Raw genomic sequence first — 20,218 nt, 5'->3', positions numbered from 1 at the left:
TGCATTCACACTATGCTACTCCCTGGATCTAAAGCCTTCCACGACTTTCTATGGTTTACCTAAAAATATCCAAGCCTCTTGGCCTGGGCTCAGAGAGGGACCTGGAAGTAGACCCCGTGAGTCACCTGGACCCGGTTCCTTTCTCCTCTGTCTTCCCCTCACTTCTTCAGCACTCTCAGCGTGCACAAGAGCAATCATGCGCCTGCGCACGCGCACACACGCACAGAAACGCCCCATCTATCAGGGGTTCCATCTCTATAGGGTCTCAGATGTCCATCAACCAGTGTCAGCCACCAATGCCCTGACAGCGTTCTCTAGGTCCTATGGACATCTGCATCTTAATAGGGGCCTCTGAAGGAACAAAAACCATCCCGACTGAAAGTATGATCTGCGTTAGAATGGGCACGAGGGAGGAGACTGCTGGTCTCTGGAGTGGGGACAGGCAGGCTGTGTGGGTGACCAGCTGTGGCTGGGCCTCAGAGACACAGAGGCCTCTGGTCGGGGCCCTCCCTCCGCTCAGGCCCAAAGTGTCCAGAGGCAGACGCATTACGCTGGCCCCCAGAGCCCTGATCCCTTTGCCAGAAGGCTTTCTCTTTTGGCAGCCGCCGCCGCAGCATCTGAGACCCCAGCGAGACCGCCGGCTCGGCCTCAGGGCGCCCCACCAGGCGCAGGGCTCCGCAGGCATCGGCGACTCAGAGGGGCCCCGGCCGAGGCTGTCCCCAGCACTACGTCACGTTACAAATGGAGGTCTCAGAGCAGAAGTCTGGTCAAAACGGAGTCTTAATTCTAATAAAGTGCCACAAGCCGCAACGTTAATAGCGATGAAAATAGCACTTAAGTGTGTGACGAAGGGCAAGTGTTTTCCCAGGGAAGACGGTGCTGAGCACATTCGCGAGAGCTGACGGACGGCTCTCCTGGTGGCAGAAGCAAACACAGCCGTCCTTGCCCTTTTCAGAGCTCAGGAAGCAAGGCGACACGCATGGAGGGCCCAGAGCTCCAGCCACCCCCCATACCCACAGCCCCAGGCTGCACTCAGGTGTAACCAAGGAGAGACCCTTGCCTGTTCCTGGCTGGAGGGGGAGAGGAAGGAGCGGGGGACAGAGCCGGCCAGTCTGGGACCAGCCTTGGACGAGCACAGGTACCGTGGCCACGCCTGCAGGGCGGGGCAGAGAGCGACCCAGGGCCCAAGCACACGGAAGGAATCTTATCCCCACGCCACCATGGGCAGACGCCCATCGGTTCCATACAGCTGCCGTGCGTCATTTTGGCAAATTCAGTTGCACCCGGTGATTTCTACTCATACTACAATATGGGCAGCAATGCTTTGCACTACGGGTGAGTTATTTGGGGTGTACTTTGCTGGATCTTGTTTGGGATGCCAGAGAGAGAGGTTTCGGGGACAGAGGGGCTGGTGGGAAGAAATAAAAGGACGTTTGCTCCTCATCAACCCCGCCTGGACTCAGAAAGGGCCGAGTTAAGAAGCAGCAAAACCCTTCGGTGCGAGGCCAAGGCTTAGACTTGGAGCCAGAATCCTCAGGCAGGATGTTGCAAAAGGGAGGCGGTGTCTATCTGATGGGACCTGTCCGAGGTACATCTAGTTTTATTTGTCCTCTGAGGTCTCTTTGAAATGCCATGGTGACAAGGCTTGCATTTCTTCTCAGGAAGACTGTGACCAGGGACCAGGGACCGTTCTCACCTGGGCAAAGCAGCCGTTTGCATCAGTCCTGCAGAAACCTCCCCTCACCCCTGGGCTCTTCCCCGCTGCATCCACCCAGAGTTCCCGAGAAAGCAGTGAGGTGCCCAGGACCAGGGCGGGAAGGTGGGCTTCAGCAAGGTGAGGGCTGGGAGCGCTGAGGACAACGGACACAGTGAACCCAGATTCTTTGATTAAAACATTAACTTGAAGCCTATGAGACGGATGTCTTTCTAGACTTCAAAAAAAAGCAGTGAAAGATCAAAGAGTTTTCCATCATTAGACAGGATGGATTAGCATATGTAAATGCAGACACTTAGAAAAAGGGCTGGAAAGATCAGCTCACCCTGTGGACAGCGTTACCTCTAGGAGGGGCTGGGAGGGAAGGGAGGTCTCGGGGGGCTTTTATCTGTCCCCTAGCAAATTTGGCACGTTTGGATACTTAGTGATAAGAATGCACTGGGTAAGGACTGGTCTGCAGAGGATGCTGGCGAGCTGTTCTCCGTCTGCACCGAAGAAAGCCTCGGAGGACAAGATGTGAGGGCCTGTACCAGCAAGGGCACCCAGGAGGAGGGGAGCTTCGTGCGGCCGGGTCAGATGTGTGCTTAGAGGTGCGGGCGTGAGGCTGCTCACACAGCAGACTGAGGTGTGGGATTTCTTGCCTAAGAGGCCAGCCCCCTCGGAATGGAGGGGCTTCCCCCAACCTGAGCCTCCAGGATGTCCTCCCTCAGATACTCCTCCAAGCCCACCCGACACCCCTCCCCCCTCACAGCACCAAGGGACATGCACCGCCCACCCCCCAACTGTGCCACGTGGAGTCCCAGTGGCACTCTGTCCCCAGCTCTGCTCAGTGACAGTGCTGGCTTTGACGGGTCACTGTGGGCTGCCAAAGGCTCTGGCCAGGGTGGCCTTGCCTCACAGTTTGGGGCCCTGCAGGAGCTGGCGTGGCCTCTACTCTAGGCCCAAGCGTCCAGGTGGCACAGCCGGGTTCCCGCACACCCAGGCCCGAGCAAGCCGCATCTGCAGACCTTTATTAAACAGGCATTGGTCACCACTTGCTTTGGGTCCACGATGTCCACCAGGGGCTCCTTCATGGCAACGTCCCGGATGCAGGTCATGTCAAAGCCATAGACGTTCTCCCACCCTGTGGGAACAGAGCGAGAAGTGAGTGCTGGCAGCAGGACCCCCGGAAGTCTCCCGACCCTCCTGAGTCCTAGAGGGTGGGGGGCAGCTTGTGTTCCCCTGCCTGAGGACAGGAGAGTTGCCTGCCTGGTGGAGAGTTTTGCAATGTGCCAGACGCTCATTCACGCCATCTCATTGGTACAGGTCCTGCTTTAGGGTTAGGAAAAGTAAAGCTCAGAGAGGCTGAGAAACTTCTCCAAGGTCACACAGCCAGACTCCCACAGGGTCAGGACTCGAACCCAAATTCCTGATTCTTCTGGACCTGCTCTCCTGCCACCTCTCTGAGCCTCAGAGCCTCCTACGAACTCTCCCCTCTGCTGTCCACATTCCTACCCCGGAGCCTTTGCTCCAGTCATTCTCCACAACTACAAGGCCCATCTCTTTCCCTCCTCCCAGCCCTGCCAGCTGAAGCTCTCAAGCAGCAGAAAGAAACATGGGCTTTCAGTGAGACAGGCTGCAGTTTGAATGCCAGCACCTCCACTGACTGGCCAGGCCCTTGTGCAAATTTCCTAACCTCTCTGAAACTCCACTTTCTCAACTGAAAAACTGAGGGGCAGGGGCAGGAGCAGGAGTGGTCCAGGAGAGGCCTTGACTGTCTCACACGCCATGATGTTCTCTCTAAGGATGCATCTCAGAAGACATACCCCCCCATTGGGGCACAAAGCACCCCAACAGTGCTCCTTGGCCCTTTGGGGCTGTTCATAAGATGCTTTAAGCAGGGGACGTATTCAGGATGCAGGGTTGGAGAGTAAATGAATGCAGGTCTGATGGTCCAAGATCACCCTTAAGTGATGGCAATCATTGATTGATCACCTAGCCCTGGCCAGACCCTTCACTGAATCTCCCCAGCAACCCCGTGAGGATACCTCCATGTGACAGATGAGAAAACAGGGGCTTGCAGAAGCTGGCATCCGGCTCACAGGCAGTATCTGGCCCAATATCCCACAGCAGGGAAACCGTGGAGCTGGGGCTCAAACCCGGCTTGGGTCCTAATCCTTCAGCTGCACTGACTCAGTCGTGACAGCAACCAGGGATGCCATTAGCCCCCCCCCCCCACAGCGCAGAGAGTGTCTCAGCGGAGTCTTTAGTTACTGGCCAGCTGAAATCTCACTTGTCCGTTTATTCAGAGGGGTTTAGAAATACACTGCAGTAGAGACGCCTTTCTCTAAAATCTTACAGGATTAAATTTTTTTTTAATGTTCACCAAACAAATGGTACCTTAGGGAACTCATGAGCCTGCATGTGTTTAGGAGAGGGGGGTGGGAGGAGGGAGGTGTGAATGGTCAGGGAAAGCTGTGCCCCTTTTACTCAGATTCTTTTTTTTTTTTTTTTTTTTTTTGCGGTACGCGGGCCTCTCACTGTTATGGCCTCTCCCGTTGCGGAGCACAGGCTCCGGACGCGCAGGCTCAGCGGCCATGGCTCACGGGCCCTGCCGCTCCGCGGCATGTGGGATCTTCCCGGACCGGGGCACGAACCCGTGTCCCCTGCATCGGCAGGCAGACTCTCAACCACTGCGCCACCAGGGAGGCCCTTACTCAGATTCTTTTCAAGAGCACACAAAGACCTTCCTCGGGGAGAAGAGGCCGAGAAAATAACCATCTCCCAGAGGGTGAGGACTTGTGAAATTCTGGCTTGAGGATAAGATGCCAGTCAGATCCCATTATATACACGAGGCTGGTGCCAAAGTCCCAACTGAACCTACCTGTGTTTGGGGAAGTGTGTCAACAGCACATGCTTCAGAGAAGACCTCCTTCTAGAATCTGAAAATAGCTGTCCATGCTCGCCCAGATAGAACATGCACAACACCAAAACACACTGCCTTTGTTTAAAACCCCTTCCCAAAGACCTGCAGCCACATACCTGCTCTTTGCCTCTCCCGGCCCTGCTTTAAGTTAAGGTTCAGTGAAAAAGTTAGGCAGATATCTGAGTCTGTGTGGGTAATGGTTAAAGTCCTGGGCTCTGGGCTTCAAATCTGGGCTCTGCTGTTTATTTGCTGTGCAACTCTAGGCAAGAATTTAACCTCCTAAAGAGTTGGTTTCTTCTTCAAAATGGAGAGGACGATCATGATAGTTACTCTATAGAGTTGTTAAGAGGATTAAATGTGATAATATATGTAAAGTACATAAGACAGTGCCTGGCCCATAGAAAGCCCTTGATACACAATTGTTGCTGCCGTTATGTGGTTTGCGCTCTGGCTTTGCCACCATCCAAGCTGTGTGACCGTGGCAGATCAGTCCCCTTATCTCTGGTTTGTTTTGTAAAGTGAGGAGTTTGGTTCCGTAGTTCTGTGTTCCAGAATCATCTGGGACACTCTTTAAAATACAGATTCCTGGACGACACCCAGACCTACTGAATCAGAATCTCCAGATGTGCGCCCCAGTGAGCTGGGATTTTCACCTCTACATAGGCAATTCCAACCAGTTAGAAATCCTTGGGCTAAATAATTTTCGAAGTCCCTTCCAGTCCCTTTCAAATGGACTTAAAGTCTCAAATGGCCATTGTGACACCTTCTCCAATGACTCTCAACCATGGGACCTCTCCTCCTGTATCCTCAGCACCTACAGCAGAGCATCTGGCACGGTAGAGGTCCACAGATAAAGCTGTTTTAACTGGAATGTGTTCCCAAGCTGTTAAGCCTGCCCTGCTTCACAGTGCCTCGTGTGTTCGTTATCTTCTTCTTAGGGGTTAATTCGTGTCTTATCTCCCCAGCCAGACTGCCCCACTTCCAGTTATTCAATGACTGATCACCCAGGACCTTAGACTTTTCTCTCCTTTCTGCTGACCATTCATTTCCCACTAGCTTCTTTACCGTACGCGAGGCAGGGATGGGAGAGGATAGACATCAAGCACGTTAATCTTTTGTTGTAATTCTGTCTTGTCTATTGAATGAGTGAATGGGGGGTGAGGGTCATCAGCCAGCAGGAAATACTGTAATTAATTTTCTGGGGATTAAAAAAAATAACATCAGAAGGACCTGTGAAATTTAGTTTATGTATTAAAACAAACTCTTGAAAAGGACCATGTTATGGTGCAATGAATGTAACTAAAGCAGCAACAAAGCCCAGACCTACCATAACTACAGACCAGATGGACTAAAAGTCCCACTTTAATGTCCTGGCAGAGGAAAAGGCATGCTCTTCTCTGGGCATAAATTATGCATCTGTCTCTACTGTCCAGCATTACTCACAAGGTCCAGCATTAATAAAAATTACAAGACACATGGAAAAGAAAGAAAAATATGACCCAGGGCTTCCCTGGTGGCGCAGTGGTTAAGAATCAGCCTGCCAGTGCAGGGGACATGGGTTTGATCCTAGGTCCGGAAAGATCCCACATGCCGCAGAGCGACTAAGCCCATGAGCCACAACTACTGAGCCTGCGCTCTAGAGCCCACGAGCCACAACTACTGAGCCCACGAGCCACAACTACTGAGCCCATGCACTGCAACTACTGAGTCCGAGTGCTGCAACTACTGAAGCCCGCGCACCTAGAGCCTGTGCTGCACAACAAGAGAAGCCACCGCAATGAGAAGCCCGCACACGCAACAAAGAATAGCCCTCGCTCACCACAACTAGAGAAAGCCCGCGCACAGCAACAAAGACCCAACGCAGACAATGAATAAATAAATAATAAATTATTTTTTAAAAAGAATGTAACCTGTAGAGAGAGACTGCCTATTTAAAAAAAAAAAAAGAACCTAATGGAGAAAACATGCATGAACAGATAAAGAATTTCATCGGTGAGATGGCAACTATAAAAAAGAGCCAATGGAAATGCTGGAAGTGAAAATCACAATATCAAAGGTGAAGAATTCTTCCAATGGGCTTATGAGCAGAATGGATATATCAGAGGAGATAATAAAACTGAAAACAAAGACAGGAATATGAAAGACCAGAAAACAAATTTCACTCTTCATTGGAGAGACCTGTAGCTACATAATCCCTCCCTTCCCTGGCCCAAGTAATTGGAGCTTCCCTGCTAGGGCAAATGGGACTGCCTCAGAGAAAATCAGAGCAAGTGCCACTTCCAGCTTCTCCTCTAGTCAGAAAGGAAGCTGTGTATAATAGTTTAATACACTTTAGGCTCTTAGATCAAAGTCAGCTCCTTGTGTAAAATAGGCTAGAAATAGAACTCTGGCTGTCGGGGTGGTGGTGGAAGGGAAACCCATGGAGAGCACCTGAGCCCTCCAAGAGGCTCTGCCCTACAACCCTTCAGCTACGGGCACCACCAAACCTACACGAGGGGTTCCTTGTCATCTTCTCGTCGGTGAGGAAGCTGGTGCCCATCCTCGGACCCTCAGCAGTTTCTAGATTCATGTACTGGGCAAAAAAATCAAATAGAATATCTACCAAATTTCCTTCCAATTTTGAGATTCTAGAAATCCCCAGAGTAAAAAAAAGTTTTAATGACTGCTCCTCTCTCTGGGTTAAACTGTCCACCTTGCACACCCGTCTGCTGGTTTACTTCTATTCGTTCATTCATTTTCTCATTCATTCACTCAACAAAATATGCGCTGTGAGCCTCGTACATGGCAATCGTGCCTCTCTTTCTGTGTGTTCTCTAGTCGTCGGTGAGCAAATTGAGGGCAGGCTCTGTATTTCACTCATGCTTGTGTTCCCGCGTTGCACGTGGTTGAGAAAGAGGGGAGGGGAGGAGAAGGGGGGAGGGGAGGGGAAAATTGTTTTCTTCATTTCCTTTCTGCAAGGGACTGGGCTTGTCTCCCTCTCCTGCCCCACTTTCAGATTTTTCTTTTTTAGCTGGTTCTTGAGCCAACTGGAATTTGCTTACAATTGTTCCCTTGGCAATCATTAACCTTTATGCTTTCACTCTTGATTAAGAGCTCAGAGCAATCAAAATCCCTGTTTATTTAAAACAGATTTCTAAATGGGCTTGCTTCCTTCACTAAAAACAGGGCATTAAAAAAAGCGTTTAAATAGAAAACTTGAGAATACCTTAAATAAAATTTAGGGGTGTGTGTGATTTTTGGTGCTGGGGGGACTGGTGTTGACAGACTACAGAGATTCCACAAGAAAAAATGGGGCTGACTTTTAATTTTCTTTTCTTTTTCAGAAGGCATGAACATTGCAATGGGCAGGACAAGACTCCACCCCACGGTCTCCAGTCCTGGGCTGGTACCTGAGAAGCGGCCAGCGCCCCAGCGCCTGTCAGGACTGGTCCAGTCCTCATTGCAAGATACGTGAGTCAAGGTCCATGATCCAGGCAAGGAGGAGGGTGAGGTATGTTTGCTTTTAAACCATGAGGAAGTTCCTTAAAGAGCTGTGCCGAGGGTCGGAGCTCAATCAATATTTAGTGCACGTGAGAACAAAGAAAGGGCCTGAATGTTCTCCCCCAAACACGATTTATACAGTTACGGCAAGAACTCCAAAAAGAGCGTTACCACGCAGCTCCAGGGCAAAACATGTCCTACTTATATATGCATTTGATCAACATTCACTGTTGAGCTGTTTCTGAAACTTATCAGGGGGGCACATCCGTCCTAGATTCTGAGCCACTGGAGGCCAACAAGCTTGGCAGTCAGGCTTGGGGGCCAGAGCCATGAGCAGGAAGGGGTTTAGTGATACATTCGGAGACCCGGCTGGTGCACGCAGCACCAAGAACTCTCACGTCCCTTAATATATATCACCTCACTTAATCCTCGTGGCAAGTCTATAGGATTGGGGATTTCATCTCAACCGAGGCTCAGAGATGTTAGGTAATTTGCTCACGGTCACCCATAGGATGTGAAGCCAGGGCTGGCCAACTTCATAGCAGGATCATCTAACCTCGGCCCCCCTACCTCTCATTGTTTATCGAATGTTGGAAATGATGCCAGAAGGGCTGTAGGCACAGGGCACAGAGCCTCAGACCATCGTCCCATTTCTGTCTTCTCCTGAACCCGTCTCTGAACTTCATGCTCTGAGTTTATATTTCCAGAAGGGTGTGAACACACATGCAGATGCACTCATTCTGTGGCACAGCCCAGCTGTTGTATCGCCAGCAGCATGCACAATGATTAGATGGCACAAGACTTTGTTGAACTCTGGAGGCCCAGCCTCTGGGGGCAGGAGGCCCATCTGTTCCGTCTGGGAACCCCTCCACTGTAGGTAGTCTTGCCAAGGGGATTTAGCACTGCAGGGGCTGGAACCCAGATCTACAGAGCCCATTAGACAATTTGGAATTTCTGCTTGTGCTTTGGTCGCATCACACGCATGCCCGCTTGTGTGTGTGGGGTCTTTGCCCCTTGGTCGTTTTAGTTCTGGCTGAGGAGACACATGGCTGTCTCTAAACCTTATGAAAACATAATCCGTTTAATCTCATGGAGGACCAGGTTTGTGTCACTGAGAATGGTTACCCTTTAAATGAAATAGAACACAACAAACCTTTGGGGACCAGATAAAACATTGGAGGGTTTGGGGGGCTTTTTTTCTAAGAGAACACGTTTTCAGCTGATGATACATAATGAATCCAGGTGCGGATAAGTCCCCTGCCCGCCCCCAACACCTACACGCCCAGACCCCATCTCTCCCCATATTTTACTTAATGTGAAGGAGAATCAATATTATGCTGAAAAGTCTGAAGGGTACAAAAGCAGGGTTCAAAACGACTGGCCTGGCTGGAGACCCATGGTCCCTGCCCCTGCGTGGACGCTGGGGATAAATGACACTTAACAGCTTCCAGCCCCCCGGACAGCTCTGCAAAAACTCGGCTTTTGCTGTTTTGTTCATTTTCCATTCACACTGTGTTCATTCCCTCCCCGCTTTATCTCCCACCAGCCACGCTGCTTATTTCCTCTCTGTAGAACCCCACTCTTGGGACCAGGGGAAAACATCCAGAGAGAAGAATCCAGAAAGCATCACAGGTGAACTCCAGAGGCACAGCAGCTGTGTCCGCGAGAGAGCTGCTCACCCTCAGCCCTCTGAAGCGCTGTCCACCCCAAACACGCAAAAGTAAATCAATAAAAAAGCCCAACAGAGAATCAAGAGGTGACTTACAGTGGATTTTGAAGTCCTTGTACTGTCTGTCCTCAATTGCTACCACGTACAATGCTGCCCGGTCTGGAAACATAAGCCCTCCAGGTTTCTGTTGATGAATTGTGGAGAAATGGGTCTCGTAATCTATTCACCTGACAAAGACATCACATTTTTGAACTGCACATAGAGTCACCAGACAGGCACCCCCTTGCCAGTATTTCTCACTCAGCAGACTGTCTGTCACCTTGGCCGGGACTAGGGCTGGGCAGGGAAGCTCAGTTTTGACTTTGGTACATGGGAAAACTCAAGGGGCCGAGGTGGGGACCATGGGACACATGAGGAGGGGCAAAGGTATGTCCAGTGAGGGATGGTGGAAGATGCTTTAACGTTTGAGCCTGGAGAAGCCAAGGTCAAAAGCACACTGGGCTCTCTGGCAGTCATGCAAGTCCCTAGCACTGGTTGACCAGCATAGACTTTGGACAGCCAAGAATGGGTGTCAATTATACCAAAAGAGGCCAAGGTTAGACCTAAGAAAGCTCATTGTGTCCCCAGAAGCAAATCTAGTTTAAAGAGAGGGGCCTGGAAGCAGTGGCTGTATTCTTCCGAGGCTGCAGGTGGTAGGGTAGGGCAGCAAGGCAGCCAGCAGAGCAGCGGAGGGACAGCTTGCAGCAGGCTCACCAGCCACTTGTCCCTGGCAAAAATGACGGTGTTGAGCATCGATTCATAGAACAGACAGTAGCCCATCCACTCGCTGATGATGATGTCCACCTTCTCCTCGGGCAGTTCCACCTCCTCCACCTTCCCCTTGAAGATGGTGATGACTGGAAAATAAGAACCCCATGGCCACACTTTTGGGGCACCCTGACCGGGAGCCATGAGCACCCCACATCAGGACCCGATCGACCTACAGGTGTCAGCGCTGTTCTGATTCTCCTTCTAGGAGGTGGCATATCTCACCAAGCTAGTTTACCCTAAGGGATTGAAAACTCTTTGCAAGTTCCCCCTAAAACGTATTGAGCAGTTGCTATGTGCCTGGCACTGTGCTAAGCCCAGGACAGGCACCTGTCCTGTTATCGTCCAACAAGTCTTTGCAGTAAACACTCTATTCTTATTCTCCTCTTTAAGGAAACTGAGGCTTAGAGGGGTTAAAGGATGACCGTGCAAACAGAGCCCGGGTCTGATAAGCAGCGAGTCTCACACTTATCGGAGTCCCCGCCCCATGTCAGGCTACCGTGATGATTCAGACCCACAGCAGGAAGAGAGGCTGCCTCTCCTACGCTTGTATCTGTTCACAGCCTGGGCTTAGCCCCAGGGGGTGCCCATCTAGAGCTGGAGAGGAAGGAAATTTGGTGTTTTGACAAGAGCATGGGCTTTGCACTCAGGAAACCTGGGTTTAAGTGCTGGATCTTCTCATTACTAGCTGTATGACTTTCCACAAGTTACTTGACCCAACCGAACTCCAGTTCCCCAGAGAACAAGCAGGGGAAGTGATAGCTACATAGTGGGAGGTTGTACTGATGTAATGAAATGTCACAGGTGAGGTGCAGGCTTGCAGTTGGGGCTCTAGAGAAGGCAAGCATTATCTGGCACCGTCTCCTTGGTGACCGGCTGATGGAGAGGTAAAGGGGGTAAGATCAGGACAAAGGCCCTTCTCTCAACAGCCTCTGCTCCTGAGTCCCTTCCAAGACCCATCCCTCTATGGCAGGAGAAACTTCTCAGTTGAGTTTTCGATCATTTGACGTAGACATACACAGAGTTTTAGAATCTCGTTTTGCATTCACTGCTGTAAAGATCAGAGCAAAAGCTATCTTAGATGCCACTGGCTGTGCAGTTGACACAGGGTGATGTATTGGTTGGCTGGTCCCATCAGAACCTTTCCTCTGGAAGGAAACTCTGTCTGCACCATCCTCTGAAAAAAGCACCCAGTGTCTGAGCTTTTCTGGGAAAACTAAACAATGGCCTGTACTCAGGAGTAAAAAACAAAAGAAAACAAAACACCACCTCTGTCCTGAATCTGAGTTTCCTGAAAATTAATGTGCATGACAGACTCCTAGATGGCAAAGGGCACTCAGGTCACCGGCTTTACTCCCTGCCCTCACAGTGGATGGTGCCAGGGTGCCCATCAGCAGTGTCTAATGATGATTTGCTCTCCAGGGCGTGGAGTTTAATCAAAGCTTAATCAGATAAGGCCCCTCTGGAAGGAGTAGGAGTCAGGCATTTTGGGCACAAAGTGGGGTTCTTTTTTTCTTTTCTTTTCCCACAGATAACTTTAATAAGGCATGGGCTGATGGTCGGTTTGTGGAACTAAAGGTTGAAGAGGGAGGGCATCACGTCTGGCTGGCTCATGCACTGTTGGATACTTTCCAGCCGAGTGGAGTCCAAGGCGCGGGCCTCCTCTGCAAAGCGGCGGTATGCCTTGTCGGTCAACTTCCAGAAGCAGGATCGGGGCCGTGTGCTGGTCCCACCCTGCATGCCGACCGGCACTTTCTCAAAGCTGTCTCGGAACCAGAGATCATGATGCCCGGTATTCTTCCAGCCTTCAGGAGCCGTCCGGAAAAAGGGGAAATGTTGTCGAGTGAAACTGTAGATCTGTTGCACGTTGAGGCCACAGCGGGAACCGTTTCTTAATGCCAGTGCAATTAGGTGGAAGTAACTGAGAGGGGGCCGGGACCAGAGCCTCCCCTCCTGGCTGTTGGCTTGCCGAAGCCTCCGACTCTGGAGGGGAGCCCTTTTGTGAGGGGACGGGACAGCGGAGCTGTCATCCTGGTCCTCAGCCGCCTCCTCCTCTGTGAGCTCCCAGTTGCTGGGGGAAGAGACAAACCCCTTCCGAGGGGGATACTGGTCTCCAGAAAGTGATGGCGACTCCACCACTGTGGCCTCTGGGCATTTGGCAGAGTCTCCTTCTTTTGGGGGAGGCTGAGGGCACATTGGCCCTGATCACTCCCTGGCTTGCGTGGTCCCTCCTGCTTCCTGCGCACAAGCCCTGCCCCTGGGAAGGAAGTGCAGGAAGGGCTAGTCTTCACCGAAGGGCTCGGAAGGGGGGGGCTGTCAAAGCTCTGCTCCTGGGGGGCTTGAGACCCAAGGGCGGGAGCTCAAGCTAGAGCAGGACCCAGGGTGCAGAAGGATCATCCACAAGGGGACAAAGCACAGGATTGTTGAAAAGGCAGATAGAGTACCTAATTTAGTTCTTATTCCGAAAAAGACCTGGCAGATACATGCCGGATCCACCTGCCCCGTCATTTGCATGCAAAGCCTGGTTTGTCTTATTTTTGTAAACATCTGAGAGTGTTTTCTTTCTCTTTGCACATCTCTTGAAGGCTCTTCCGTAATGTCTGCACGTGACTGTGGGGCTACGGGTCAGTCCCTCCTCCTGCATTAATCACGACCTCCCTGAGGCCCAGGAAGATGTCTTCTCCTGCCTCTGGTGCCCCATGGCCTCCACTCTGGGTGCCTAGGACGAGGCTCACCCGTGATTCCATAGACAGGACTCCATAGGACCGTGGGAAGCAGAGATGGACAAGAACTTCTAACCCAGTCCAACAGACAGGAATGTACAGAATATTCCTCGGGTGCCCCCCCAGCGAGAGTGTATGCTGTTCCTGCTCTCTGCACTAGCCCTCCTATCCATTAGCTACTTATCCTGATCAATATGGATACAACAGATGATAGATAGATTGATAGATAGATAGAGATGATAGATAGATAGAGATGATAGATAGATATAGATGATAGATAGATAGATGTAGATGATAGACAGATAGATATAGATGATAGATAGATAGGTGTAGATGATAGATAGATAGATATAGATGATAGATAGATGATAGGTAGATATAGATGATAGATAGATAGATGTAGATGATAGATAGATAGATATAGATGATAGATAGATAGGTGTAGATGATAGATAGATAGATATAGATGATAGATATAGATGATAGGTAGATAGATGTAGATGATAGATAGATATAGATGATAGATATAGATGATAGATAGATGTAGATGATAGATAGATAGGTGTAGATGATAGATAGATAGATATAGATGATAGATATAGATGATAGGTAGATAGATGTAGATGATAGATAGATATAGATGATAGATATAGATGATAGATAGATATAGATGATAGATTGATATAGATGATAGATAGAAAGATAGATGATAGATATAGATGATAGATAGATGTAGATGATAGACAGATAGATAGATATAGATGATAGATAGATAGGTGTAGATGATAGATAGATAGATGTAGATGATAGACAGATAGATAGATATAGATGATAGATAGATAGGTGTAGATGATAGATAGATAGATATAGATGATAGATTGATATAGATGATAGGTAGATAGATGTAGATGATAGATAGATATAGATGATAGATATAGATGATAGATAGATGTAGATGATAGATAGATATAGATGATAGATAGATGTAGATGATAGATAGATATAGATGATAGATAGATGTAGATGATAGATAGATATAGATGATAGATTGATATAGATGATAGATAGAAAGATAGATGATAGATATAGATGATAGATAGATGTAGATGATAGATATAGATGATAGATAGATAGATATAGATGATAGATAGATATAGATGATAGATAGATGTAGATGATAGACAGATAGATATAGATGATAGATTGATATAGATGATAGAAAGATAGATGATAGATATAGATGATAGATGTAGATGATAGATAGATATAAATGATAGATATAGATGATAGATGTAGATGATAGGTAGATATAGATGATAGATAGATGTAGATGATAGATAGATGTAGATGATAGATAGATAGATATAGATGATAGATAGATAGATGTAGATGATAGATAGATAGATATAGATGATAGATAGATAGGTGTAGATGATAGGTAGATAGATAGATAGATAGAAGATAGATCATAGGTGCAGTGGATCACAAAACAGCAAAAATCACAGTTTCTGCCTACCAAAGGCAGAAGGAATCAATTAATCCCCTACAATGCTGAACAGCCTGGACCTCTGTCCACTTATCACCCTTCTGCATCCAAATATTTCTGGGAACAGGCATGACCCCCCCTTAACTTGGCTTGTTGAGTAGATGGGCCCTTTGTGAAAGGAAAAATGCACACCTCACTGAGTCCAGCTGTGGCCTGGATCCCAGACCCCTTTCATGCCCTTGTCCAGGTGCCTTTGTGCAGTGCCCAACCTTTACAACCTTACGCTTGGGTCCTGGAGGCAGACGACTTATATTCTTGTTCCATCTGACAAGTAACCTCCATCAAATAGTTCTTCCCCTCTTTTCCTCAATTTCCTTATCGGGGTTAAAAAGGGAGAGAGATTGAACCTAGAAATCCCTAAGATACTTTGCAGCTCCAACATGCTTTGAGTCTTCAAATATGTATTGAGCGTGTGTAAGGCATTCTGAGAAGTTTGCCAGTGGAGATGGCTGACATCAATGAAGAAACAGTGCCTTCATGTCCAGTCCGACTCTAAATTGCAGCAGTTCCTCAATCCTGATTTTTGAAAAAGAGCCTACATTGTCTCTATGGACCCAAATACAATCAACCCCCTGAATCATCAGGGATATTCTTCCTGTTTTCCATAGTCGCCACTAGCAACCACTGAAACGCCCCGATGTAAGTTTCCAATCTGCAAAATGCTGCCTCTTGTGGTGGGGTTGATGACAACCAAGTGAGGGCATTGGGTTGTCTCTGAGGCCTGTGTGGGCACATGCAGCCCCAGGCATCTCATCTCCATGGCAAACCTTTTCAAGGGGGATCTTAGCCACTGATATTTAGGCTCTGATTAGCTACCGGCTGCAGAACCCCACTCCCAATTTGGATCCCACATCATTAAGACTGTGTCAGTTCTCAGGATGGCACTGAGGTCATCCTCTGGAGCTGTGCTTCAATTCCGTAAGGATGATGAAATTTTGTTCAACCAGCTGTGACAGGACCCTGGCTGGTAAGTTTTAGAAGGATTTGTCATACGTTACGTGTACAATGGGGACCCATGAACTCTAACCTGGGAGATTTTCCCCCTGTAACTTGAAGTTCTCAAATTAGACACCCAGATATTTTGGGGGGTTGTTTTCAGTGGAATCGTTTTTCTTTTTGTCTTGAGTGATTATTACAGAAATGTAATCACTCTGATTCCTGGTCCCTCATTTGACTTTTTTATTTTTATTTCTTTGTTTTGTTTTTTTGTTGTTGTTTGTTTGTTTTGGGAGAAAAAGGCAACTATATTTTAAAGTAAATTAATGTGATTCCTGTCACCAGTATTAGCGTTTCCTTGGAGACTGAACATCACGGGGCCGGCGGCTCTCACGGCCCCTTCCTGACCCCCCAGCCGCTGGCTGCTGGTTTCCAGCAAAGCCTTCATCTTTCAGTTTGACTTAAAAAAAAAAAAATCAGCCCAGACCCATCTCCTTTGGGCCCCTACTGTGTCCATCAGAGTCAGCTGACCCCACAGAGCCCGAAGTCATGGTGTCCCCGTTTCAGGCCCCTCCCTGGCTCGCAGAGCAGACCCTGTGCCACAGAAGAGTGGGCATGAGGGTCGTGAGCGTGAGGACAGAGAGCAGGTCACTGGGCCGTGGAGCTGCCCCGATGCCACCACCCCCGCCCCCGTGGCCCCAAAGCCACGTGACCCACACGCCTATCTGGGCGACACAGAGCCGGCTGCACACCCCTCCTGAGGGCCTGACCCACCTCCAGCCTCTGATCCCCTCCTCTCCGGTGTCTATTTCAGCTTCCAGAACGGAGCAGAACCTTTGACTGCTCACTGAAACCCTCACCGAGTGGATGGATGGATGGATGGATAAGCAATTTTCAAAAGAGGGCACGGGGTTCAGAGACAAAAGATCTTCCAACTGGTCCTAATTCTGAGAGTAAAACACCAGTAGCGTTTGACTAGCAGCTGGCAGAGTGATTTCACCTATGTTACCTCGATCATCTTCACGGGGACGGGTGTGGTTGGTTTTATTGTTCCATCTGTCTAATGACAGGAGCAGGGTTTGGGACGTCCAGAGGGGAGCCAAGATCTAGGCCTGTCGTGCAGCCTGGTACACGTCACCAGCCTCCCTGAGACCCCTGTCCTGCATCGGCGAGCGTACAGAATCACGACCCTATTACCCACCGCTGTCAGCAGTGTAAACACTCCCACCGCACCCAGTTCCGGCTCACCCACGACGGCACCGGCAGCAGGGCTGGGAGAGAATCTCTCGCCGGGCGGTGTGAGTCGGGTCCGGCATGCCTGGGCCACCACCCCATTCAAAGCAGACCCCCAGCTCTCTCAACCACTCCATCCTGTCCTTCCAAAGCGCCATCACTGTTTGTGGTTCTATTGTGTGTTGTGTGTCCACTTGCTTTCCTGTCTGTCCCCTCCCTGAGAGAGTAAGCACGATGAGAGCAAAGACCTTGTCTGTGCCGTTCTCTGCCAACTCCCCAGCACCTGGAGCAGGGCCCCGAGGGTGGCTGACAACTCCCCCCCCCTCCCCTAGAGTGGTGCACAAAACCCAGTCCTGAGATTACTCATGGGCTGCTTCTGATTAGTTAGGAAAGCAGCCATTGCCAGGAACCACTAGTACAAGTTCATTAACAACAATTATATCTGATTAATCTCATGCCTTCTTTGGACAGGGCTATTAGTCAAGTTAATGAATGAAGTAGTCATAACAATAGCTAACATTTATTAGCTGCTAACTGCACATCGTACACTGTTGTGTTTTACAAAGGGCTGTGCTGAGAGACACTTAACCATTGGGCTCTCCAGGAAAGAGCCCTGATGTGTAGCATCTGCTGATTTCTCCGTGTAAATACTCCCACTGTGGCCAATTTCAAGCCACCAAAAGGCCCGCATCCGTTCCGCAAATTCACTGAACACTTAACTACGGGCCCCAGCACGCCGTGATTTTACATACGGTAATTATGTACGGCTCACAATGACCCTCTGTGGTCCGTACCGCTATTATTCCCATTTCACAGAGCCGGAAACGGAGGCACAGGAGGTCAGGTATCCAAGATCACAAGCTGGTCTGCCGGAGCTGAGTGTGAACCGGCCAGAGCTCTTAACCACCGTGCCAGCCTTCCAGACAGGGGTCTGACAAGGCATCCCCTCCACGGCCTCATGGCGCGGAAGCTGACCAATGACTGTGTGGATTCACAGCTGCTCCCCGACTGTATTCAAAGGTGCTGATTCAGAGCTGAACCGGACCAGCCCATGGGAGCTGCCCCACTCCCCCAGGGCTCCTATCAGTGTGTAGATGACACCACACGCAGAGAACAGTGACCCCCGAAGAGTAAGGCTCTGGGGAGTCCAAGTAGTCTGTAAGGAAGGACCAAATCTAACAACATGAGGTTTGATGTGAATGTAAAGTGTGATTCTCAGTCTGGATGCAAAACGGCCACAGACCGGACACAGGTTAGGAGCTGCTGCTCTGCAGCCACGTGAGGGTAGACTGCACATCGTGGCTGATGCCAGCTCAGTGCCAGTGTGGCACGGCGTTCCCCGCAGCTGCTAAGCAAGCTGGAGACGTTAGCAGGGAGGCCTCTGGGCCCCTCCAGCCACCTGGCTGGGTCCTTGGGCGGGGTGAGAGGGACACTGAAGCATGGCCAGAGGAGAAGGGGGCTGAAACCAAAGCAAAGTGTGAGGGAACTGGGGGTGTGTCACCTGGATCTGTGGGAGAAGGGCTGCCAGGTGAAAGGGCGCCCCCCTCATTCTCTGGGGTCCCCAAGCAACGACACAGAGCATCGGTCAGGCTGCAGGAAGGCAGGCTCCACCTCAGTGGGAGGAAGTGCTTTGAACAGTCACAGCCCCAGGCGGCTGGTAGTGGGGTCCCATCAGGGGAATCATCCCAGGACGGGACGGCTGCAAGCATGGAGGGATGTCACAGGAACGGAGAATTCAAGCATCGTCTATAAGAGGCTTGGGGCGAGTGGCCAGGAATGAGCCAAGTGCAGAACTGTAGGTCCTTCCTACATAGAGGTCCTTCCTTTATGTAAGAAGGACCTACAGTTAATGCTTGTGGTACGAGGCGCCTCACATGTATTATATCTAATCCCCCAGGAGCCCTGCAAGCTGTGCATGGAGGTGTCTCCTCCATGGGGCGCCACTCAGGCCTCTGCATCTATGGCATTGATGCTCCAGGGCAGAAGAAGAGAAACGTCTCAGTCCCTGAGCTCCTCTGTCACTTTTCACAAATGAACCCGCATTCCGAAGCATCCCGGCAGCCCACTGGTCTCCTGGGCAGGGAAAGAGAGGAAATGGGAGCTGTCGGTGCTGAAGTGCAAGAGGATAGTCTGAGCACGTGTGTGGGCCTCTCGGTGGCAGGAGCCACGTGAAGGCTGCACGTCCGCAGGTGGCTGCGTGGAGGTGTGTGTCTGCCTGGGAACAAACCCATCCCGGGAGCCGTACGGAGGTGGAGAGGGAGGGAGATTGATTGATTCTGGGTAGCAGGTATTTTATGTCCTGGGTTGTTATTTATGTCTCTACACCTACGCTCCCGAGACCCACACAATTGGCTGTTGCAGCGTTTCAAAAGCATTTCCATGGAAGCCAAGCTGTCCTCTTTCTAGTACACGTGCCAAGGCAGAGCGAGCTAGGGCCGAGGACAGCGCCCCGGGGGCCTCGCCAGCTCCACCCGCCTGTTGCTACCCCCGGGGAAGAAGAAATAGAGGCAGCTTTGCCTTGAAAAGGCCCTCAGGACCGTGTGAGGAGTAGGACAGGCACGGGGCACGGGGGTGGCTATTCACCTGGGACAACACTTTGTCCCTCCTGGGCCGTCACCTCCTTGGCACAGAATCAAGTGTGAGTCATCAAAATACAGAGCAGGGAACGATTCCCTCCAGGGGTCATGAGGCCGGCTGAGCAAGCCAGATGCCACTAGCACACGACAGGCCAGGGGGTATCTGGGGCCCCTTGGAGGGACCTGGCTGGGGGGGCGGCCTGTGTGCAGAGGCAGCCTGGCTGCACCCACCGGAATCTGAGCCCAGAGACGAGGTGGTCATACGGGGGGCTGCCCAGCACGGGGGTCGGAGCCCAGCACAGGGTGGCAGGTGCGTGGGCAGGAGGTGGTGACAGTGGGCGACTGTTTACATACGGGGACTGACCCACTGTGTAAACATATTAAGAAGGATGAGAGCCAGGCTTTCACTGTCAGAGGACGGAACCACATGGAAAAGGGGGAAAGATGAGAGGAAACCCCGAGGTGCTGAATTAGAAGCAGGGGTATCACGTGAAGGCGTCCTGGACAATGTGCACAGATGCGGAAACATGCGTTACGTCAATGCGTGTCCACATACGTGACACCACAGACGTGAGCACACACACAAATTTTTCCCACGGAGACAGTCTGGGAGCCTCGACACCCTAAAA

General features: G+C 50.3%; 2 protein-coding genes across 3 annotated transcripts in view; both read right to left on the bottom strand.

The window, feature by feature from the left end:
• PRMT8 (protein arginine methyltransferase 8) overlaps window positions 1-20,218 on the bottom strand; it is an 81,933-nt gene that overhangs the window by 11,649 nt on the left and 50,066 nt on the right. For both annotated transcript variants that reach the window (XM_060112039.1, XM_060112040.1), the window contains exons 5-7: window positions 10,522-10,664; window positions 9,865-9,952; window positions 2,722-2,837 (exon numbers count right to left, since the gene is read on the bottom strand). In XM_060112039.1, coding sequence (XP_059968022.1) covers window positions 2,722-2,837; window positions 9,865-9,952; window positions 10,522-10,664 — 347 coding nt within the window. The remainder of the gene's footprint in view (window positions 1-2,721; window positions 2,838-9,864; window positions 9,953-10,521; window positions 10,665-20,218) is intronic.
• Window positions 12,148-12,771, bottom strand: LOC132498981 (forkhead box protein R1-like). The gene has a single exon (XM_060113297.1). The coding sequence runs from the start codon at window positions 12,769-12,771 to the stop codon at window positions 12,148-12,150; it is 624 nt and encodes a 207-aa protein (XP_059969280.1).

This window comes from Mesoplodon densirostris, chromosome 11, assembly GCF_025265405.1.
Source record: "Mesoplodon densirostris isolate mMesDen1 chromosome 11, mMesDen1 primary haplotype, whole genome shotgun sequence".
NCBI lineage: Eukaryota > Metazoa > Chordata > Mammalia > Artiodactyla > Ziphiidae > Mesoplodon > Mesoplodon densirostris.
The sequence above is the reverse complement of the archived record's forward strand: the minus strand, read 5'-3'. Positions and strand labels throughout refer to the sequence as shown.